We start from the raw sequence: 24,973 nt of genomic DNA, 5'->3' as shown, positions 1-24,973 counted from the left end.
TTAAGAAAATGATCCTTAACTCGTGTTTACATGCATCCATTCAATTGTGGATGTTTCTAAGGTTGGCATGGCCATGATTTGTAAACATTGCTTCTACCATGAAGAAGTTACATTACAACTCCAGTGTATCATTCTTCACACTCATTCATGAAAATTGACACAATTCTCTAAATCATTTCTATGTAGTTCCTGATAGAGAGAGGCATGGTACAGATGGAATGTATGACGGTGAAAAATATGTAGTGCACTTGCCTGACTAATGCCGCTTTACCTCACAGTAGCCTGGGAGCTAATGTGGGACAGCTGCCAAAACTTTAATTTCACCCTCTTCTGTAGTCTTTGTTTCATGAACGTTTTCTAGGTGTGACACTCCCAGTTTCACATAGTTAATTAAAGAGATTTGCAAATAGGCATGGAGATGGGTGATGTCTATCAGGATCTCTCTCAGTGTAGACATTGCCCCAAAAGCGTGGTATTCTTACTACATTCACCATACACTAGGATCATGTCAGTTTTCGCAGCATTTGTAAATACCATCGTCTCTAGCAAGTTGCTGTGTAATCTGTATTACAGGCTGCAAAATGTAAACATTAATGCACCCATTGGTACAGTGAGGAAGACACACATACACGAGCAGTGGCCTCTCAGCTGGAGCAGACGGCACTCCCAGATGGAAGAGGTCGTTTATTATGAACTACTGTATTTGTACCCGGACCCTGCAAAAAAAAAAAAAAAAAAAAAAAAAAAAAAAAAAAAAAAAAACCATTGTGATTCTGATCATCTCTACTTTTATTTTCTTTGTGATAATAGGCTAAGCAGAGTGGCCAGATGTCTTAACACAGAATAACTCTGCATTCGGGACACAAGTGGGTTCGAACCCCACCATCAGCTCTCCTGAGAATGGTTTTCTGTGGTTACCCATCTTCACTTTCACGCAAATGTCAGGACAGTTCGAATTCATAGGCCATGGTCGATTCCTTCAACTTCCTTACCAAATTTCCTTCACCATTATTAATTTCATCTTCATTAGCTCCTCAGCTGGGGTGGGCATCAGTAAGGGCATCTGGCCATAAAAACATGCCATATGAATTCATCTCACCTCATCTCCAATCTCATATCAAGAAATGGGAAATGATATTGTAGTAGCACGATCACTGAAAGACCAGAAATTCACAGGTCACTCGCAACCTGTTTTACCTCTTAACGCTCTTTTAAATGACACTGTAGTTGGTATTCCTCTGACGTCGTCTGGTAAACTATTCCATTCTCGTGCGGCAAACACCGAGAATGAGCCGTTATATGCGGCAGTTCGATGGTGAGGGATGATGAGCAGGTTGGATGTTTGTGCAGAAAGTTCCATGATGATATTTCCTGAACCACTCGTTTTTATATTTATTATCTTCAAGGCATGTTCTTTGAATAATCCTAAAACTATTATTGAGTGACATGCCTCCCCATATAATGTGTTTGGATACGTGGGAAGATATAAAAGTAAGGTGGAACAGATAATCATTCTTACTACTACTACTACTCTTTTGTCACCACTGTTATGTTATTGTCATTACGGTATTGAACAATGTGAATCCATTGTTTAGATTTACGAGATGACTAGTGTGAGCACATGTTCAAAGTTTGGACAATGAAACATTGTGAGTAAATTTAAGACTTTTGTAAAGAAATCTTGCACCCGTCGCACATAAAATACACTATTTCTATCACTTTTTGACACTTATCATGGTTACAAGTGATTGTTTTCATTTTGACCGTATTGAAATTAAATGATTAGATGTAAAACAATTAATTTATTGAAACCACCTATTCAGTACTATTCAGTAATAGTCCTAAAGACTGAACTAGTATTGGATAGGTGGTTTCAATAAATTAATTGTTTAACATCTAATACTTGTCATGGTACCAAACTTGTCAAAACTGGCATTCAGTCCATTTGGCCCCGTTCTTCCTGACGTCATCTGCATAAAAACCTCCACATGCCCCATAGTTGCCGTTAACATTTTTTCGAGGCATGGATTTCAGCTTGTGCCCTGTTGTAGATTTCATTCCTAATGTTGATGGCCTGTTCTGGTTTGGTTAGCTGTAAGTCCGAAACCCAAAGATTGCATTTTTGTAAAATAATTTACTATTTTAATTTCTCATTCAGATGGCTGACCAAGGGCTTTCCAATTCCAGCTATGGTGACACACTGAGGATCAGCTAAGAATTTAACACAATAATCCTTGAGCATGCTCCATGGAATTCCAAATTGTTTACTAGCTTTGTAAACTATCAGCCTTCATCCTTAACCAAACGCAGCGCTTCTTTCATACCTAAGAAAAACAATCATATTGCTAAGCTCATTCACCTCTACCCTGTAGCACGATTTGTTTGTAATTTTTAAATCTAAATTATTAGTATCTTACATATAACTCTTATTAAAATCAAACATTCACATTAAAACTGCTCTTAATAATGTATTACACAAAATTGCTTTCAGTACAAAGAAAAGGTGTGTTGACACTTAAAACTTTTGCAAAGTTCTCCGTGAAATCTCACACAGACTCCCACAGACGGTGTTAGCTACCTTTTAGAAGTCCTGTATTCTTCTGCCTTCTGGTGGTGGAATTTGGAGATATTCGGGCTTCAAGCTAAGCCGTGATAATGGAAATACCAACTATCACGGCATTACTTGATATCACGGAGTTACGGTATCTTACCCTACTTTAATGTTCCTTTCCTGGTCTTCTGTATTTTTCTTTCTTTCAATATTCAGAGATTTATTACCAACAACATCTATGATGCTCCTTCATCTCACAGTCGAAGAGAATATAGTCCACAACTGATTTCAGGGCCCTCTGATCCAGAGGCCAGTACGCTGACCGTTTATCTAAGGAGCCAGACATTAAATCATTCTTAAGTATCTTGTAATAATTATTCTTCTTTTAGTGCTAACATGGCGTCAATCTGTCGTAAAACTAATTTAATCATAACAATTTGGTGATGAATACAGTTACTGGTTTTGTGGCACACTAACTACTTTTATGGTTTTCGGAGATGCTGAGGTGCTGGAAAATTGTCGTGCAGCAGTAACAATTTAATGTAAATGCTAAAAGTGTGAGAATCTCTGTCTGGAAAGTGTACAACAATAGAATGACAACATTCCTCATGTAGCAAAACTGGAGATGATAGTCAAGGGCAATTTCTTTTGCTTGCAGAGGCTACATGACATGTAATAGATGTCGTTATGCTACATGCTGCAGTAAGGCTATGGCAGAGCATTCTGTAGTGTTCCACGACCCCGGCAAGGCAGTTGTGGAATTCACTATGGGGCGGCTTGTTCATCTACCCAAAGAAATGTACTGTGTTTGTGGCTTTCGGGCTGCATCTGGCAATCGTCTTGGTAAGTGGAAAGAGAAGAACAATGTTATGTTATTATTCTTACAAATCCTTTGGTTTCTATTGTAATAGAGTAAAATATTGTACTACTATTTTTCAGCTAAACATCTGGCTAATTGTGAACGTAAAAGCGCTTACCCAACTCCTGCCCATGCCAAGGCTTCTATGATACAGTCGGCATCCTTTCCGCCTCTTGTCACCCTGGATGATGCAGAGAATGCCAGTGAGGACCCTAGTGATCGCTGGTTGAAGGCTTTTGTACCCAGTAGGAAGGACGACTCTGAAACTAGTCGAGAGCTACCTGAGAAGAAACAGGCTGTTCAGCAAGGTAACTTGATACTTTTTGTACAATTTACTGAGAGAATTTCAGGTAACCTCACTGTTGTACAGGAAACAGGATTCTGAGATGCCAGGAAAGAGTTTTTAATATAAAATGTTATCTTATTAGAATTTGGAAACAATAAAAGAGCAGTAGGTAAAGGAAGTCTGGTAGTAGGCAAAGACGAGAGAGAGAGAGAGAGAGTGTGTGTGTGTGTGTGCAGGCTTGTTCCCATATGTCCAGCTGCAAGCCTAAATGGTGAGCGTCCTGGCCTTTGGTCCAAGTGCCCTTGAGTTTCGTTCCCAGCCATTTTGGGGATTTTAACCTTCATTGGTTAATTCCAATGGTTCAGGGGCTGAGTGAACGTACCATCATCAGCATTAAAATTCATCATAGGTAGGGCCCCATTCTCACAGATGCGCAGCTCACCTATCAGGCGTCGACTCGAAAGATCTGCACCAGGCCTCTCTGGAGACCACATGCCTTTAAATTAAATTCTTATATTTTAGGAAAAATGTAATTTTCAACTTATTCATTAGTTGCTGTAAGTAAAGTAAGTAAGTTGCATCTTTGTAGAGGAAATTGAAAATCAGCAATAACATTATAATAGCGTATTTATGCGAATAATCCCCGAATTTTTTTTTTTAATTTGACGCCCGAAATTGAGGTGCAGGTTTTATTTGCGTCACGGTTGTCAACATGTTCCTGGTTCACGTAGTTTTCGATGTTGGGTGTACAGTTATGCTTTGTGTAACCGCAGGTGGAAGAAAACTGACCCTATATGTCATATTTAAACATTAAACAATTCAGACTTTTAATTCAGAACTACCTTTACCTTTTTTTAAAGTAGTATTTTACAGAGTAATTTAAATTAAAATTTTCTCCGCAGAAGAATTCGAAGGCTCGCATGTTTTGATGCCATTCTGCAGATTCAAGAAACGTTTTTGTAGAGGCTTATTTTCCCTTCACTATTTCCCGAGATCCAGTCACCTTACACAGGCACTGTACAACCGGTTGTTGTGGCTAGCAATTTATAATAAAGAGGCAGTCGTTTATTGTCAGCGAGTTTTGTATGTGCTTGCACCTGTGGGGGTGAAGAGAAGCAGCGTGGTTATCGCAGTAGTTGCCAGTGATATTTGTTACTGTTAAGCCGCAAATGCAAGATAACGCTTGATTTTTCGCATGAGATTCTGAAGGGGAAAGAACCGTCATCTTGGATTCGGAGAAATACGGTATCACTCCAGAGGCTTCCGTGGCAAACATTCCAGTTTTCTTCTTCAGACAGCATCGCCTAACCTTATCGTATATGTATCATGAAAACATACAGTAGAAGTCCGCTATAGCGAGTACGGCATATAACGAGAACTCCACTATAGCGACAATTATTTTCTGTCCCTTCGGAATTCCTGTGTTAAACTGTGTATCGTCCTTCGATTACAGTGAGAGCCCCATCACTGACGCATCTGTTATTACAAGCTATTAAGCCCGCACGATTTTTTCCATTACCGATATTTATGCACCCCAGCGATGATATTGCATGCGATCGATTACCTTCGGTATAGTTTCCTCGCTATGTGCACTAGCAAGTTCTGTCGTCGATATTCGAAGGCGATGTCGGAGTCGATTAGTAATACCCGTCGACAGCTGTTCCGTAAAGAAAATTTGAAATGAAAGAGAACGTATTTTCATAATAAATGTGTAAATAATGTGTCCGATAACAGTTGTTAACTCGTTAAAAATTAAGGTTGACTAAACGACCGCTTAATTTTGAGGCTAAATACTGCAATTAAGTAAGAATGGGATACACCTCGAGGTATGGCAGAGTGCTTAATTGATTTCAGATCTTAGTTTGTATTTTCTCGCAACTGGTTAAATTACGGAAAGGCTATTTTGGAAATGTATAGCGAGAAGGTTATCATTTCTCTACTGGCGTTTGAAGTGTGTGTTCATCATGCGTATAGTACGGTTAAGTTTGGATAGGTGATGCCGTTTGAATAAGAAAACTAAAACGTTTGCAACAAGATGCGATCGATCATCTTCGATACAGTATAGTTTTCTCACTTTGTGTATTTGCGAGCTCTCTTGTCGACATTCAATGCCTGTCGACTGCTGTTCTCGAAAGAAAATTAGAAATGAAAGAGGATAACACGTTGTCATAATAAATGCGTAAATAACGTGGCCGATGGCAGTTGTTAACTCGTTAAAAATAATGACTGAAGTAAACAATATCTTGATTTGAATGTTACATACCATACGGAAGTTAAGTAAGAATTTGATACACCTCAAGATGTGGCAGAGTACATCGCTGATTTCAGAGGATATTTCATATCTTCTCGCGTCTAGTTAATTTTCGGAAAGGCTATTTGCATGTAAATTTTTTGCGAGTAGGTTATCATTTCTCTACATGCGTTTCAAATATGTTTTCATGATACATGTACGGTTACGTTAGGTGACGCCGTTTGAAGAAGAAGATGAAGTGTTTGCCACAGAAACTTCTGGAGTGATACTGTATTTCTCCGAATCCAAGACTTTTTTCCTTAGAATCTAGTGCGAAAACTCAAGGGTTGTCTTGCATTCGCGGCCTAACAGTAAGTTAATGGATACCACTGGCAACTACCGCGGTAATCACGCTGCTTCTTTTCACACGCGCACAAAACTCGTTGACAATAAATGACCAGTTCTTTCCTATAGCCTACATCGCTATCCGCGACAACCGGTTGTACAGTGCTTGTGTGTAACGTCACTGGATCTCAGGAAATAGTGAAGAGAGTATGACGTTCTATTAGCTTCTACAAAAACGGTTCTCAAATATGCAGAATGGCATTAAAACATGCGAGCCTTCGAATTCTTAGAAAGGCCATGGCTACTCATAGGCAGAGTTATAACGCGTCTATTGTACTTGACGCTTAGTAAAATTAAGTTTTATAGACAGCAGGAATATTATCGTGATGGATAGTCGTATTGTAAAGATACGTGGAAAAGGTATTGCCGGCAAATTTTGAACGGGTTCCAGTCGATATTATGACGCCAATTTTACTGTAAGTTAATGGTTATTAACCCATTAAAGGCCAAGCACAGAAAAAGCAGGGTTTTTTTTTTTTAAATATTATTTTATATTTCTCTTGAAATTATATCAGAAAGACCAGAAAATGTGGGAACAAAAAGTACGTACAAATAGTTTAGGTTCAGCATAATGTTGCGTTTACGCAACTTTGGGCCTAGTAGGCATCTTCATTTAGCAAGAGTGAAATTGTTGAAAACGGTTTGTATGAAGACGAACATTGCATTTTTGACACTTGTAAATTGTTGTGCTCTTGCACAGTCTGCATCTTCTTCTAGCTTTGTTTTTCTCTTGGATTATGAAATGTCCTGTTTGATCGCAACACACTTCCGTGGGTAAAGCAGCCTCTGATGGTCATCCATAATTAGAATTCTCTCTTCCTTCTATGCCAGTTTCTTTATTGTCTTCCCCATCATCACCACATACATCATCATCCTTAGTGTCATCACCTTCATATTTCATCAGGGCCAGAGCTATATATGGTCTATATTGCAGCTGAGAGATTTTTTCATCATTTAACTAGTCTATGTATTTTCCAAGAATTTACAATGACACTGTCAACCAAATAAATAAACAGAGGCCACTTTTTACCCCTAACACGAATGCTGTAATTGGCAATGCCATTGTCGTGCAGATGATTGTGTATCTTATTCTCCTCAAACGTTGAAGTTGCTCCAGAATGAAGCCGTACGGTGCAAAGATTTTGACGCAGTCAGTAACAACGCTATGGTAGCTGCTTCATCATTTGCAGAACTTGTGAATCGAAGTACAGTGAAAATACTTCGTAAGGTGCCTTACCACCTACATTGATTTTTATTTCTTCCAATTTTAGCTTATTCTTCTGATGTTGGTGAAGAAGTATAGACAGGAGCAACTTTTCTCCAGTTTGGGAGCTGCTCCTTCTTCCTTTCTGCTTGCTTTTTAGGTTTCTTTACAGCTGACCCTCCAGGTTCAGCCACAGTTAGTGTTTTCTGGTTGATGTGACACATGTCAGAAAACAATGAAATCCTAATATAAATACGAAAGATGTTATACATAATTCCACAGCAAAAAAAGTCCTATTTAATAGAGTTTAGCATACGGTACCTTTCTTGCAATTTTGTTTCTTTATCAGCACACAATTACAGTTTCATGCTTCCCCACTGCACTACAAACACACACTTCAACAATGAAGGAAGGAACAGAGTTACAAGTACAGTCAAGTGAGCAGTCTATGAATCGGGAATACATACTTGTTAATCCCAAAGTTGCGTAAACGCAACAATATTGTAAATTTCAAAAAGAGGCTTCACGTTATAGATTCATTGTGTGAAAGGGCCTATTGTCCTACAAGTATGTCTATCTATATATTTAAAAAATTGATGAAAACTAAAGTCAGTCAGTCCGGTCATTCTATCTGGTCAATTTCCTTCATTCTTTTTTTAACTGAAAGGTATTCATGCACAGATTTGTCATCAGGTACTATAAATCACTTCCGCCTTCCTCAAATTATTTGATTTTTTCTACTTTTTTTGTATCTTTGGCCTAAGAACACTCAGTGGATCAAGCTCTTTCATTTCAGCTCTTAATTATTCAAATTGGTTGATTCTGAGGAAAGTTATGACTGCATATTCAATTGACGTCTCATTTCTTCAACATTTTTTTCTCATCGAAGCAATCATATCTTTCGTTCTAATTGAAGTACGCGGTCCGTTTTGATCTAAAAACACTTAGTGGATCAAGTGCTTTATTTTGAGGTAATAACTACTTAAATTGGTAGATTCTGAGAAAAGTTATGAGTACATTTGTCTCCATGACGAACATCTTTGAAGGACTTTTTAACAATTCAGCGCGTAGTTTTGTTCCAAGGAACGTTTAATTCAATTTCTTTGTGTGATGTGTTTACCAGTGGTTTGTTGACATAATATTACATTCTATTACCACAGCAGATCATGTGCTTTATTTCATTAACTCGAAACTTTGCAAATACATCCCTGAGGATAGTAACGAACAACACCATACTTTGTACATTGCGGGCGGAGCCAGGAGGAAACTGCCAGTAAAACTTGAATATATAAAAAGAGACACATAATATCTATTCTATTGAAAAGAAAATTCATATCTCAACCTGGTTAGATGTTGTGATTTTCTTCAATCTTAAAAAATTCAGAAAAATGCCATTACATGTATTTAGCGTAGACAACTGGATCAACAATATTTCTAGGATGTTCCTTCAATATATCGATGCTTAAAATTAAAATTCACTGCAACCTTAATTCGGGACAAGGACAAAAATAAAATGTTGCGTTAACGCAACGTTGGGCCTTACACTCGTAAATGTAGAATGATTGTGCAGCCGCACGAAAATACGGCACAGGCCTAACTAAAGCCAATATTTGGCGTTAGCATGAAGACAGAGAGCTAGAAAAATGCGTGCGTACTGTACAAAAAATGCATTCAATGGTCCGCAACAAGGACGCTTTAAAGAAATCGAAGATGAAATTGTGAGATATGTGCACGAAAAATGCAAGGGCGGAATGGCCATACTGTGGCGCAATAAACTTGTTCATTGACTTTCAACGTCCGCGGTTAGGCCTATACATCGCCAGCCACTGAATTTGGCGGAACCCGGCAAGTGAGACGTACGTGTAGCGGTAGCCGGTTATATCTGACGCTGAGTAAAAGTAACAGTTTTATAGACAGCAAGAATACTTTCCTGATAGATCGTCGTATTGTAGAGATGCATGGACTAGGTATTGCCAGCAAATTTTCAACCGGTTCTCGTTGGTATTATGATGCTAATTTTAAGTTAATGGTCCTTAAACCCGCGGAAATAAAGAAAAGTTGTGCAGCCACCAAAAAAAACCACAGCATGACGAAAGTTAATATTCGGCGTCCAAAAATAGTCTAAAAATGAGTAGGCCTGCTGTACAACGAAGGCCTTTATATGACTATACAAAGTACTTTTTGAGCCTGATTTAAATTTTTTGAAGTAAAAAGTGGGGTTCATCTTGGATTCAGAGAAATACGGTACTATCTTTTTTCAGAATAAAATTAAATATACACTTTCATGTAGTATCGGATTTCAAAAAATAACAAACAAGTAAGCTGGTGTGGATATCATCTGCGGAAACGATAGTTTTGAACAAACCTATTCCCTTTTCATACCAATTTTAATGTATATGGTGGGGTTTCTCGACTTTTATACAAAGATCGGATATAACAACAATCCGTTATAGCAAGTAAATTTTTCGCTGTTATGAATTCTTGCTATAACGGACTTCTACTGTATTTGAAATGTATGTATAGAAATGATGACTTCCTCGCTAAAAATTTACGTGTGAATAGCCTTTACAAAATTTAACTAGACGCGAGAAAATATGAACTATACTCTGAAATCAGTGATATACTCTGCCATATCTTGAGGTGTATCACATTCTTACTTAATTTCAGTACATAACATTAAAATTAAACCGTTGTTTACCTCAGCCTTTATTTTTAACCAGTTAACAGCTGCTATTGGCCACATTATTTATGCATTTATTATGGAAACATGTTATCCTCTTTCATTTAGAATTTTCTTTAGAGAACAGCAGTCGACAGGTAGTACTAATCGCCTTCAAATGTCTACGAGAGAGCTCGCAAATGCACATAGTGAGAAAACTATACCGTACCAAAGATGAATCTATCAAAGAACTATTAAAATAGTTTTAACTTGAGTCCACCTTCTCAGTACACCTTATTATGATAGAAAACTATTTATTTTACCATACATGTTTTGGGAAACCCATCCATTCCCTTCGTCAGTGATACCAGTTCAAGGAATAAAACAATACACTATCTTTTGTTTTTTTCTTAACTTTAAAGAAGTATTGTGTCCTAATTCACCATATCAATGAATAATGAAACTAATATTATGAAAATGATCATTACATAAAATTTTGTTGAACTGAATGAGAATACCTAAATAAATTTAAGATCTTCAAGTATTTCTTCCTTAAATGATCAAGTGCTATTTTATACAATGGGTCATCTTCTGTACTTCTCTCATTTAAACTTGATTCAAAATAATTTTTTTGTGCAAGATAAATTTCTAAACTTTCCAAAACATTAATGAATTTTCCCTTTACGGTCGAATGTATTAATTCCATGTAAAAACTATTTTAAATAGTTCTTTAATAGATTCATATAAGTCAATACAAGTTCAAACATAATATCTATTATGGTTTATCAACAGTACCAAAGATGAGCGATCGCATTTTATGGCAAACATTTCAGTGTTCTTATCCAAACAGCATCACCTAACGTAACTTAACCGTACTATACGTATTATAATGAAAACGCACTTCAGGCGCCGGTAGAGAGATTATAATTTCTCTCTATAAATTTACACGATTTCCATAATTTAACCAGGCGCAAGAAAATATAAACTAACCTCTGAAATTAATTATGCACTCTATTATCTCGAGGTAAAGGACAATTTCTTTGTAATTACAGAACAGATCAACGAAGGTCACACTTCCTTGCAGTTATGTCATTCCTTAAGAACATAAAGTTTCATCCACCCGCATACATCTTATTTTTTCAACAATCCCATCCCCATCGTTATCTGCCCATGCACCAAGAAACAAGCAAAAGTAATATTTGTTCTGAGAGCTCCAGGAAGTTAAAAAGGGGTAAGCGAGCTCGTTCAGCAAAGACAAGACAAAATAAATGACTGCGGTCAGAATTGTGCAAACTACGTAGGGACCAAAGAAATTAAACATGTTGACTTTAAAAATGAATAATATAATAATAGGCCAACACGGGCACGAAACTACAAGCCTCGAACCGGCATTAAAACACAGATAAAATGGAAATGAATAAACAAAACGGGCAATCGATGTGACACGTCCTCCAACACACCTGTGCACTCATCCACACCGCCGTACATTTCAGTACTGATATGCAAATATTAGACAGGGTACACAGATCCAATAGTAACATAATTTCATAATTATCGTGACCCCAAGGTTGGGTTACGCAGATGGGCACAGGAATGTGCGTATTGTCCATGCATGAAGAACACGGTAACAAGACTGTGCAATACAACACTCCAAAGAATCCCCATCACGACCGCGATTTGTACAAGGCAAGAGAATTCTCGCGATGACACGAACGGCAATCACAATCTGATGGTTAAGGCAAGCGAGGAGGCTGACACAAATATACACTGACTAACAGAGCAAATGCACCAAGAAGGAGTGGTTCGAAAGGGATGAAAGTTGGGGAAAAAACAGAGACGGCACGGACGAATAATTGATGTTTATTTCAAACCGATATGCAGGTTACACAATGCGCACGGCATCGACTCAGTAGGATGTAGGACCACCGCGAGCGGCGATGCACGCAGAAACACGTCGAGGTACAGAATCAATAAGAGTGCGGATGGTGTCCTGAGGGATGGTTCTCCATTCTCTGTCAACCATTTGCCACAGTTGGTCGTCCGTACGAGGCTGGGACAGAGTTTGCAAACGGCGTCCAATGAGATCCCACACGTGTTCGATTGGTGAGAGATCCGGAGAGTACGCTGGCCACGGAAGCATCTGTACACCTCGTAGAGCCTGTTGGGAGATGCGAGCAGTGTGTGGGCGGGCATTATCCTGCTGAAACAGAGCATTGGGCAGCCCCTGAAGGTACGGGAGTGCCACCGGCCGCAGCACATGCTGCACGTAGCGGTGGGCATTTAACGTGCCTTGAATACGCACTAGAGGTGACGTGGAATCATACGCAATAGCGCCCCAAACCATGATGCCGCGTTGTCTAGCGGTAGGGCGCTCCACAGTTACTGCCGGATTTGACCTTTCTCCACGCCGACGCCACACTCGTCTGCGGTGACTATCACTGACAGAACAGAAACGTGACTCATAGGAGAACACGACATTCCGCCATTCCCTCATCCAAGTCGCTCTAGCCCGGCACCATGCCAGGCGTGCACGTCTATGCTGTGGAGTCAATGGTAGTCTTCTGAGCGGACGCCGGGAGTGCAGGCCTCCTTCAACCAATCGACGGGAAATTGTTCTGGTCGATATTAGAACAGCCAGGGTGTCTTGCACATGCTGAAGAATGGCGGTTGACGTGGCGTGCGGGGCTGCCACCGCTTGGCGGCGGATGCGCCGATCCTCGCGTGCTGACGTCACTCGGGCTGCGCCTGGACCCCTCGCACGTGCCACATGTCCCTGCGCCAACCATCTTCGCCACAGGCGCTGCACCGTGGACACATCCCTATGGGTATCGGCTGCGATTTGACGAAGCGACCAACCTGCCCTTCTCAGCCCGATCACCATACCCCTCGTAAAGTCGTCTGTCTGCTGGAAATGCCTCCGTTGACGGCGGCCTGGCATTCTTAGCTATACACGTGTCCTGTGGCACACGACAACACGTTCTACAATGACTGTCGGCTGAGAAATCACGGTACGAAGTGGGCCATTCGCCAACGCCGTGTCCCATTTATCGTTCGCTACGTGCGCAGCACAGCGGCGCATTTCACATCATGAGCATACCTCAGTGACGTCAGTCTACCCTGCAAATGGCATAAAGTTCTAACCACTCCTTCTTGGTGTTGCATTTGCTCTGTCAGTCAGTGTACAGTATACACTGGACCATCTCATAATCAAGAGGCATATCAACCAAGTACTAAAATTCACACGCACACAGTCTGTTCATACAATGGAATAAACATTGCATATCGAAAATAAGAAAAATACCAATATTAAATATAAAATAACTTACTAATACCTGGAGTTATCAAGGACTCAAACAGGAAAATGGAAGGTAGTTACAGGTGCACTTAAAACATTTAAAAAGTTCTTATAAGTCAAGAACGCTGCTCCAATGGGCGGGGAAGCCAGTTTTTTTTTACAATCCCCAAAATAACAACCACCAAAACAGTCAAGGAGTTAAGATTCCCAGGTGGCAGGAAGTTTGACCTTCGGCGACAAACACTGAGATATACGCCATCTCTCGTACACACATGGTACTATTAAACTCGTATCAAGTGAAGTGGCAAGACGCCATTACAGTAATACTTAATTCGGAATAAACAGAAGTGACGTGTCGACACGATAATAGCCAATGCAAGTTGGCTCCTTTATCATGAAATTATATATTTAAAACACCAGTAGAGAAATGAACATCATCTCGCTATAAATTTACATGGGAATAGCCTTTCTGAAATATAACCAGGCGTGATTTTTTTACAATTAGCTTTACGTCGCACCGACACAGATAGGTCTTATAGCGGCAGGTGTGAAAATGGGAAACCGTGGAAAACCATCTTCAGGGATGCTGACAGTGGGGTTCAAATCCTTTATCTCCTGAATGCGAGCTGATAGCTATGTGGCCCAAAATCTAAACTAACCTCCGAAATCAGTTATGCACTCTGCCCTATCTCGAGGTGTATCACATTCTCACTTAAAATTTCAGCATACAATGTTAAAATTAACTAATAGCAAGAATTCATAACAGCGAAAAATTTACTCGCTATAACGGATTGTCGTTATATCCGATTTTTGTATAAAAGTCTGAAAAACCCCCATGCACATTAAAATCGGCAAGATATGGCAATTAGTTTGTTCAAAACTGTTTGTTCAAAACTTGCGTTTCCACACATGATATCCACACTGCGGCTTACTTGTTTGTTATTTTTCGTAATCCGATACTACGTGAAAGTGTATGTTTAATTTCATTCTGAAAAAAATATAGTACCGTATTTCTCCAAATCCAAGACGAACCCCACTTTTTCCTTCAAAAAATTTAAATTAGGCTTAAAAGGAGCTTTGTAAAATCATATTAATGCCTTGTTGTACAGTAGGCCTACGCATTTTTAGACTATTTTAGATGCCAAACATTGCCTTTTGTCACGCCGATATTTTTTTTCTTTGGCTGCACAATTATTCTTCATTTCTGCGGGTTTAAGGACAATTACCTTAACATTGTTTTCATAATACCGACAAGAACCCGTTGAAAATTTTCCGGCAATACGTGTTCCATGCGTCTCTACAATACAACGATCCATTAGGAAATTATTCTTGCCGACTATAAAACTGTTACTTTTAGGCAGTGTCAGATATAACCGGCTACCATTACACGCACGTCTCCCTTGCCGGGTTCGGCCAAATTCAGCGGCTAACGATATATAGGCCTAATCACGGACGTTGAAAGTCAACGAACGAGTTTATTGCGCCACGGTATGGCCATTCTGCCCATTTTCGTGCACATACCTCACAATTTCATCTTCAACTTCTTTAAAGTGTCCTTGTTGCGGACCACTGAATGCATTTTTTGTACAGTATGGTACGCATTTTTTTAGCTCTCTGTCTTCACGCTACCGCCAAATATTGGCTTTAATTAGGCCTATGCCGTGTTTTCTTGCGGCTGCACAATTATTCTACATTTCCAAGTGTTTAATAACTATTAACTTAAAGTTGGCTTCATAATATCGACTAGAACCCACTGAAAATTTGCCGGCAATACCTCTTTCAGGTATCTTTACAATATGACTATCCATAACGAAAACATTCCCGCTGTCTCTAAACCTTAATTTTACTAAGCGTACTACAATAGACGCGTTATAACTCTGCCACTGAGTAGCCATGGACTTTCTAAGAATTCGAAGGGTCGCATGTTTTGATGCCATTCTGCAGATTTGAGAAACACACAGGCACTGTACAACCGGTTATCACGGCTAGCGATGTATAGTAAAGAGGCGGTCATTTATTGTCAACGAGATCTGTCTGCGTGTGAACGGAAGCAGCATGGTTACCTCGGTAGTTGCCAGTGGTATCCATTAACTTACTGTTAGGCCGTGAATGCAACAACCCTTGAGTTTTGGCATGAGATTCTGAGAAAAAAGGTCTTGGATTCGGAGAAATATGGTATCACTCCAGAGATTTCGGTGGCAAACACCTAACCGTGTATGTATCATGATAACATATTTGAAACGCATGTAGAGAAATGATAACCTACTCGCGAAAAATTTGCATGTAAATAGCCTTTCTGAAAATTAACTAGACGCAAGAAGATATGAAATATCCTCTGAAATCAGTGATGTACTCTGCCATATCTTGAAGTGTATCACATTCTTACTTAACTTCAGTACGGTATATAACATTCAAATCAAGATATTGTTTACTTCAGTCATTATTTTTAACAAGTTAACAACTGCCATCGGCCATGTTATATACGCATTTATTACGAAAACGTGTCATCCTCTTTAATTTCGAATTTTCTTTATAGAACAGCAGTCGATGGGTATTACTAATCAACTCCAAGGTCGCCTTTGAATGTCAACGAGAGAGCTCGCAAATGTACAAAGTGAGAAAACTATACCGTACCGAAGATGATCGATCACATTTTGTTGCAAACGTTGCAGTTTTCTTATTCAAACAGCGTCACGTATCCTAACTTAACCGTACTATACGTATGATGAAAACACACTTTTAGTGCCAGTAGAGAAATGATAACTTACTCGCTATACATTTTCATAATAGCCTTTCCGTAATTTAACCAGACGCGACAAAATATAAACTAACCTCTGAAATCAATTAAGCACTCTGCTATATCTCGAGGTGTATCCCATTCTTACTTAATTGCAGTATTGAGCTTCAAAATTAAGCGGTCGTTTAGTCAGCCTTAATTCTTAACGAGGTAACAACCATTATCGGACACGTTATTTACGCCTTTATTACGAAAATATGTTCTTTCATTTCACATTTTCTTTACGGAATAGCTGTCGACGGGTATTACTAATCAACTCCGACATCGCCTTCGAATGTCGACGAGAGAAATCGCTAGTGCATATAGTGAGGAAACGATGCCGAAGGTAATCGATCGCATGCAATATCATCTCTGGGGTGCATAAATATCAGTAACGGAAAAAAGTAGCGCGCGCTTAATCGCTCGTAATAACGGATGCGTCAGTGATACGGTTCTCGCTGTAACCGAAGGACGATACACAGTTTAACATAGGAATTCTGAAGGGACAGAAAATAATTGTCGCTATAGTGGAGTTCTCGTTATATGCCGTACTCGCTATAGCGGACTTCTACTGTATTTGTAAATTGCAGAATTGTAAAGTGTTGAATGTCAGGAAGGGAACATTAAGGACAACACAAACACCCAGTCCCCAGGCCAGGAATATTAATCATGTACAATTAAAAGCCCCTGGCCCGGCCGGGAATCAAACCCGGGGCCACCAGGTGACAGACAGATGCGTTGCCCCCTACACCGTGCGGCCGGACAACCTATTGTTTGCTTCGGCTATTATTTCTAATGAGTTAACAACTGCTATCGGTCACGTTATTTATGAATTTGTTATGAAAACTTGTTCTCTTTCATTTCAAAGTTTCTTTACAGAACAGCAGTCGACGGGTATTACTAATGAGCTCGAACATCGCCTTTGAATGTCAACGAGAGAGCTCGCTAGCGCACATAGCAAGAAAACAATACCAAAGATGATTAATCGCATTCTGAGGCGAACTTCAGTTTTCTTATTCAAACAGCTTCACCTATCTTGTAATGTATTATGGAAAACAGCATCAGTAGGGAAATGATAACCTTCTTGCTATAAATTTACAAGGGAGTAGCCTTTCCAAAATTTAACCAGATGCAGGAAAATGTAAACTAACCTTTGAAATAAATGTTGCACTCTGCCATATCTTGAGATGTTTCACGTTCTTAATTTCAGTATGCAGTATAGCGTTAAAATTAAGCAATCGTTTACTTCAGCCTTTATTGTTAACATTGATGCTTTCACAGCCCATTCTTGTTGACATGATATGGGCTTTTGAGCTTATGCCATGTCAAGAAAACAAGGTGAAACTCTTTACGTTTCACAGAGAACTTTGCTCACATCTTCAGAAGAAAATTTTGGCTGTTCATGAGGAAGTCTTCTACAATAATGAGGGTTTGAATTGATAAAGCTTTGCCATTGGAGCTGTAGTGGTACACTCGTTCATCACCAGGTGGCTTGCTGTATTCTGGCACAGCGCTCCAAGCGGGAGCGGACGACAACATTAAGCTCTAGTTAAGATGGTCTGTCATACCGTGTGCGCGTGATAAGTATCCGAGAGGACAGCCGTTATTTCTAACGAGTTAACAACTGCTACTGGCTGCGTTATTTGTGTGTTTATTATGAAAAATTCTCCACTTTATTTTGAGTTTTCTTTACAGTACAGCAGTCATTGGGTATTATTAATCGACTCCAACATTGCCTTCGAATGCCGACGAGAGAGCTGGCTAGTGCACATAGCAAGAAAACTGTACCAAAGATGACCGATCGCTAGGGGCTGTATTTTTTGGTAGCAGCGATACGCACAAATTTTTTTCATATCTTCTTTCTTGCCTATATATGACCTTCTGGGTACTTCAAGTACTGTATTTTAGCAAATTGAACTTGCAAAATATTGCAAAATTTTATTTATTGCATGAATTGGGCAAATAATCACGAAATGTATCCAACTTGTTACAAAAATTGTGAAATAGTATCGGAAAAACTCCTCAATAAGCGTTTAAATGCTTTTGACGACTTGACTATCGTAGTTTCCTTCTCAATTGCTGCGCTGTATATTCTCCACACAAATGTACACAAAGCGATGTACACTATGTATCGAAAGTAAGTGTTTTCAGTTCTCCGATCTGTATTGCAATCAATAAAAATCGATATCTGTTATCGATCACAGCAAATGCCATTGTGGTCTTAACAAGACCGTTCATAGATACAGCAGTGTGCAGTGAGACTTCGCTGCTTATGAACCTTTTTTGGCAAATGTCCACCGTTTACTTATCAAAATGCCAAAAACTAAAGTCAAAATAGGTTTTTCAAGGGCCAAGTAATACAAGAGTGAGGGGTTCTATGCATTTGATGTTGCAAGAAAGATTCTAATGTGTAAATACTGCAGAGAATTAGAAACACACACAAAGAAGAAGAATGAAGCAAATTAACATAATTCTAAGTGACAAATAAAAATCACCGACACCTCGCACATCGCAAAGAAGTTGAAAAGAGAGAGGGAGAGAGCAATTTGTAACAGACACAACAAAAGCATTCATGTAAGCCAACATTCCTCTAAAAAAACCTGGGTAATCCTGGCTTGAGGAAGTGGATGAATATAAAAGGAAAGATAAATAACACTGTTTTTATTGTTAAAATAAACTATAACAACAACAACAAAAAAGACGACGTACCGGGGAGGTGTTGTCCGATTGTAAGGAAATTACGTATGCAAAGACATTCAGACCGAACATGCAATTGATTAAAGTTTCGTGTCCAATAAATGAATAGCGGGAGCTCCCGCGCATCTGAACTGCACATGCATCAGGTGTATATAAGGCACGATTCTGAAGCATTTGCTCAAAGTAGCTGTTGCATTCGACTGCGCTATTGTAATGTCGGCTGTAAGAATGCCACGCCGAAGAATTTGTGCTCATTATGAGCAGATGTGAGAGTTTGAACGAGTTATGCGACCGGAGTGAAAGAAGCTGGTTGGTTGAATCTAGCTGTTGCAGGACATTTGGGTCGAAGTGATGCAGTGATCAGACAATGCTGACAAGCGTGGGTCAGCAAAGGCAGGAATCAGCATCAGGACGGCAGTGGTCGACCGAGGGCCACAACAGCACGGGCAGACAGAGTGATTGTCAGAACAGCTGTCACATTACCAGAGTTGTCGTTATCGACGATCCAGCATGTGACCCGCATGCATGTATCCACCATGACCATCAAGAGACGCCTGAGCAAGAGGAATTTGGGCTTGCGTTGCCCGTTACGCCGCTTACCACTCATGCCTGTTCACCGTCAAGCCAAATTACAGTGGTGCCGCGCTCGAGCAATGTGGAACTGCGCTGGCTGGGGTTGTATAGTCTTTAGTGACGAGTCCTGTTTCCAGCGGTGCCCCGACGACAATCGCAGACGTGTTTGGAGACGCACGCCACACAGCCTTACAACAGGGGTGATGCTCTGGGGTGCCATCTCCTTTGATAGCCGGACCCCTTTGGTTGTCATTCCTGGCACACTGACAGCACAGCAGTATATTGATGAATTCTACAGTCGGTTGTGTTATCGTTCCTTCAGTGACATCCAGGCCTTACTTTCCAGCAGGGTGACGCCCGGCCGCACACGGCACGTGTTGCTGTGAACTATCTTCAAGCTTGCCCTATCCTTCCTTGGCCAGCTTGGTCGCCGGATCTCTCTCCCATAGAGCACATTTGGGACGTCATGGGAAGGCGATTGCAAACATCCCGGAATGTCGCCAATTTAGCCCAACAGTTGGAATCCATTTGGCACGAAATTCCGCAGGACACCATCCAGGAACTTTATCACTCTATGCCACGTCGAGTGACAGCTTGCATCCAGGCCAGCGGTGGACCAACACCTTATTGACGTCCTCACTTTGTAACACTCTAACTCTGCAATAAATCATTCGATTGTTCTGCACTTATGATTGTTTTTCTATGTCTGTTTCTCACATCCACCTATTTTTATCGCCATCGGACAATTCCTTCGTGTTATACAGTGTTTGACAGTATTAGTAACCCTATTGTAAATAAATCGCCTGGTTGAGTAGTAATAATGTTATTGTTTTTACATCCCACTAACTACTGTCACGATTTTTGGAGATACCGAAATGATGGAATGTTGTCCTGCAGTTCTTTTACTTGCCCACGAACCCACTATCTCCCGGATGCCAAGCACACAGCGGCGCGCTCCTAACCGCACGGCCAACTTGCTCGATAGTAAAACTAGTGACACGGGGCTAACATATTTGACCACCTTCAAATACCACCGGATTGAGCCAGGATCGAATCTGGCAGTTTGTGCTCAGAAAGCCAGCGCCTTAACCGTCTGAGCTTTTCATCCCTGGACGGGCATCACCAGCATATCCATGAACATCTTCCAGGGCTATGTGGCTTTGCAAAATGTTTGTAGTTTAGAGAAAAGTAATTCAATATGTAATGAAATGTAGGCTATGTGTTAATTCATATTACAGGGCAGATCGCCTAACTTCATTTTGAGGTATCAGTGATTTATATATGTATTTCTACAACATTTTGTATATTTGGTTGTTTTAAGATTTAATTACAAGTATACATTATACGAGTTCACTTTAGTGTGTGTGTGTGTGTGTGTGTGTGTGTGTGTGTGTGTGTGTGTGTGTGTGTGTGTGTGTGTGTGTGTGTGTGTGTGTGTGTGTGTGTGTGTGTGTGTGTGTGTGTGTGTGTGTGTGTGTGTGTGTGTGTGTGTGTGTGTGTGTGTGTGTGTGTGTGTGTGTGTGTGTGTGTGTGTGTGTGTGTGTGTGTGTGTGTGTGTGTGTGTGTGTGTGTGTGTGTGTGTGTGTGTGTGTGTGTGTGTGTGTGTGTGTGTGTGTGTGTGTGTGTGTGTGTGTGTGTGTGTGTGTGTGTGTGTGTGTGTGTGTGTGTGTGTGTGTGTGTGCGTGCGCGCGCGCGCGCCGCGAAGGCCTCGTAACAGAGTACAGAAGCATAGGAGTGCAGAGAAGTGGTGGCAACGAGCACAGTGCTTGCACTGGCAAGTGGCAAAGAAGTGGCATGATTATGCCTATAGAAATTAAAGAAAACTGACCACACCAGCTGTTTACATGCTCAGGACAAATAAGTACATAAATCAAATAAGCCAGTAAACTTCTTACCAGTATTTACAGAAGGTGTTGAAAGTGATCTTGATCTGCGAGGCAGGCTCTAAAACTTGTAATGAGATTTCTAAAACACCTTTTTTTTCCATAAGTCAGTTCAGCAAAAATATGTTGTGGAATCGTGTTCTGAAGAAATATTGGACTGATAATTCTTCGGGCATTTATAGCTCTCTCACTTAGTTTACAAAAGGAGTATATTTATTACCCCACCTATTCAATACTAGCACTGCCACGTTTTCCACATTTACCTTCAATAAAGAAATTTACAACGTCACTAACATTTTTAAAAAACACAACGTTCAAATAGCCTTTCGTACTAACAATAGAAGCACAGAGATCCTACACAACTCTTCATCAATAAATAAAAGTAGTCCTTTTTCTAAATCAGGTGTATATAGGTTTTCTTGCCAAGACTGCAAAAGTTCTTACCTAGGGCATATAGGACGCAGCTTTAAAATCAGATATGCAGAACATGTCAATGCCATAAAACACAACCGTTTTTCCGCGGTCGGCCTACATATAAAAGAATTTAAGCACAATTTTACTGAAATAAATCAAGATCTTGAGGTATTAGACAGAGGGAAACAAGAAGCTTCTCATTCACAAACAAAGATATTTTCAGAGAAATCCAACTGCTTCAGGAAGTGATTAAATTACTGGGGAGGTATTAAAGACAATGGGGTGGTACATAGTGCCTTATTTAAAATTTCTCTTTGACTATGTCATAAATAATAGTGTAATACCAAAGGAATGGAAGGAATCTATAATAATACCAATTTATAAAGGAAAGGGTGATAAAAGGAAACCAGAGAACTACAGACCAATCAGCCTGACCAGTATAGTTTGTAAAATTCTGGAGAGTTTAATATCGAAGTACATCAGAGGGATATGTGATGATAAAAATTGGTTCATGAGGAGCCAGTATGGATTTAGAAAGAAATTTTCTTGTGAGGCACAACTGGTGGGATTTCAGCAGGACATATCAGATCAGTTGGATTCAGGAGGTCAGTTAGATTGCATAGCCATAGATCTTTCCAAAGCCTTTGATAGAGTGGAACATGGAATATTATTAAAGAAATTGGAGGGAATAGGATTGGACGTAAGGGTTACACGTTGGATAAAAGCATTTCTAAATTCAAAGGTTCAGAAAGTCAAAGTAGGAAATAATGTATCGCAGGAAGAGAAAGTTTGGAAGGGAATTGCACAGGGTAGTATAATCGGTCTGTTACTTTTCTTAATATACGCAAATGATTTAGGGAACAATATAACATCAAAAATAAGATTGTATGCAGATGACATAATTGTTTATAGAGAAATAAACAACATTGAGGATTGTTCAGAATTACAAAGGGACCTTGAAAGTATCCAACAATGGGTTGAAGAAAATAATATGAAGGTTAATGGAGGCAAATCAACTGTTACAACTTTTACAAACAGGAGCTTTAAAACTGAATTTGAATATACTTTGGATGAGGTAGTTATCCCAAACGATGGCAAGTGCAAATACTTAGGTGTGAGATTTGAAAGTAATTTGCACTGGAAGGGTCATATTGATGACATTGTTGGGAAAGCATACAGATCATTACATGTCATAATGAGGCTACTTAAAGGATGCAACAAAGAATTAAAAGAAAAAAGTTACTTGAGTATGGTTCGTCCATTATTGGAATATGCAAACAGTGTTTGGGATCCTCGCCAAGAATACCTAATAAAAGAAATAGATAGTGTGCAGAGGAAAGCAGCTAGATTTGTAACAGGGGATTTCAGGAGAAAGAGTAGTGTATCAGAAATGTTAAAGGAACTTGGGTGGGAAACTTTAAGTAAGAGAAGGGAGAAAACTAGACTTACAGGATTATATAGAGCCTATACAGGAGAAGAAGCACGGGGAGATATCCGTGAGAGGCTTCAGTTGGAAAATAATTATATCGGCAGGACTGACCACAAATATAAAATTAGAAGGAATTTTAGCAGAAGCGATTGAGGTAAATTTTCATTCATTGGGAAGGGTGTGAAGGAGTGGAACAGTTTACCAGGGGTAGTGTTTGATCCTTTTCCAAAATCTGTACAGATATTCAAGAAGAGAATAAACAGCAACAGAGAAAATAAATGAAGAGAGGGCATTCGACCGGTGCAGGTTATTGTAAATAAAAAAATGTGTGTGAATAAATTAATTCCATCCCCTGGTCTAAGGAGTTTGGACAGCCAAAGTAGGGGACTGCCTGTAGGGGTGAAGTACAGTGGGGACTTCGAGGGCCCTGGGACCGCTACGGTAGCTGTGAAGGCCCTTCAGGAACTCTGAAAAGTTGTGGCAAAAGGGGCTCTGGTTAAGACGCAGCAGGTCGTTATGCTACTTAGGATCCAGAACGGGTAAAAAAAAAGTAAATAAATAAATGCAATGTAAATATTAATGTTATACCAGTTTTATAGTATCATTTGAAGCAATTCCACATACTGTATATCAGTTGACTATATTTGTAAGTAGTACAGGAGATATTATAATTAGAATTTTGTAAACAATATAAATTTATTAAGGATGAGCTGTGTGTTTAATAGAAAACATTGTTAGCGTAAATTGTATTATAGGAATAATTTTCTTCTCTTGTTAATTTAATATTTAGTGCTTGACAATAATGTATTTTAGTGTACCATTTGCCACCGAGGTAGACATCTCATTTGCAAATAAAGAGATTTTGATTTGATTTGATTTGATTCTAAACAAAGGTTCTTTCCTAGACATCACTGAAAACCTCTATATTCATTTAGACCTATATTTCAATCCCAACCTAAACTTAAATGATATCTCAGAGAAACCAAAGATCCTATTCGACTTTCTCATTGAATTTTTCAAAAACATGAATATCCCGAAAAACAGATCTGTCTTTCAGATTATGCATAATACTTTGTCACGCCACACACTTTCACCACATCACCCTCCATACTTCCCCTCCTTCCACTCCTCCTCCCCTACCGCTCCTCCCCTCTCCCCTCCTAATCCAACAACGGCCGCTCCCCAGACCAAAACTATCCAACACGCTCTGTTCCTCTTCATCTCGCGCCATAGCTTTACCGCCTCATGTTCCGCAATAAACATCATAGAAACCTGCCCCCACCCTACACGTAACGCTGCAACAATACACCACAAATACTGGCACAGTCATCCTCCAAACTCTCAACAACGTATTCCTTAATACCTATTTTATATTCTTGTCGAGCTGAATACCGGACCTGTGAAGATTACAAGATTATTTTGTGCATCTACAGAATGGTGTCTTAATGAAGCTATGTAATATAGAGAGAGACTTTCAAAGGTGGTTAAATGAAGAAATTATATCATGTTCAAGATCATGCTTTCACATCTCTGCACAGTATTTAAAATACAATTTACCATTGGTCTTTTATAGCTATTGTTGAGAGTTAAGGAGAATTTCCTGTTGTGTATGTTTATCAGGAACTCAAGAGAAACTTCACTGGTTAGTCGGAACATAGAAAGAATGATGAACTCTTCTCAGAAGAACTCTTAAGGTTTCACCTTACTTTTTC

At 39.6% G+C, this 24,973-nt stretch overlaps 1 protein-coding gene across 8 annotated transcripts in view; it reads left to right on the top strand.

Annotated features, from left to right (window-relative positions):
- LOC136874046 (uncharacterized) overlaps nucleotides 1-24,973 on the top strand; it is a 616,846-nt gene that overhangs the window by 500,845 nt on the left and 91,028 nt on the right. For all 8 annotated transcript variants that reach the window (XR_010860213.2, XM_067147551.2, XM_067147552.2 and 5 more), the window contains 2 exons: nucleotides 3,210-3,394; nucleotides 3,491-3,718. Coding sequence is in view for 7 of the 8 variants with exons in the window: in XM_067147551.2 (XP_067003652.2) it covers nucleotides 3,210-3,394; nucleotides 3,491-3,718 (413 nt within the window). In the remaining variant the exon portion in view is untranslated. The remainder of the gene's footprint in view (nucleotides 1-3,209; nucleotides 3,395-3,490; nucleotides 3,719-24,973) is intronic.

The sequence above is a fragment of the Anabrus simplex genome, chromosome 5, assembly GCF_040414725.1.
Source record: "Anabrus simplex isolate iqAnaSimp1 chromosome 5, ASM4041472v1, whole genome shotgun sequence".
Lineage (NCBI taxonomy): Eukaryota > Metazoa > Arthropoda > Insecta > Orthoptera > Tettigoniidae > Anabrus > Anabrus simplex.
The sequence above is the reverse complement of the archived record's forward strand: the minus strand, read 5'-3'. Positions and strand labels throughout refer to the sequence as shown.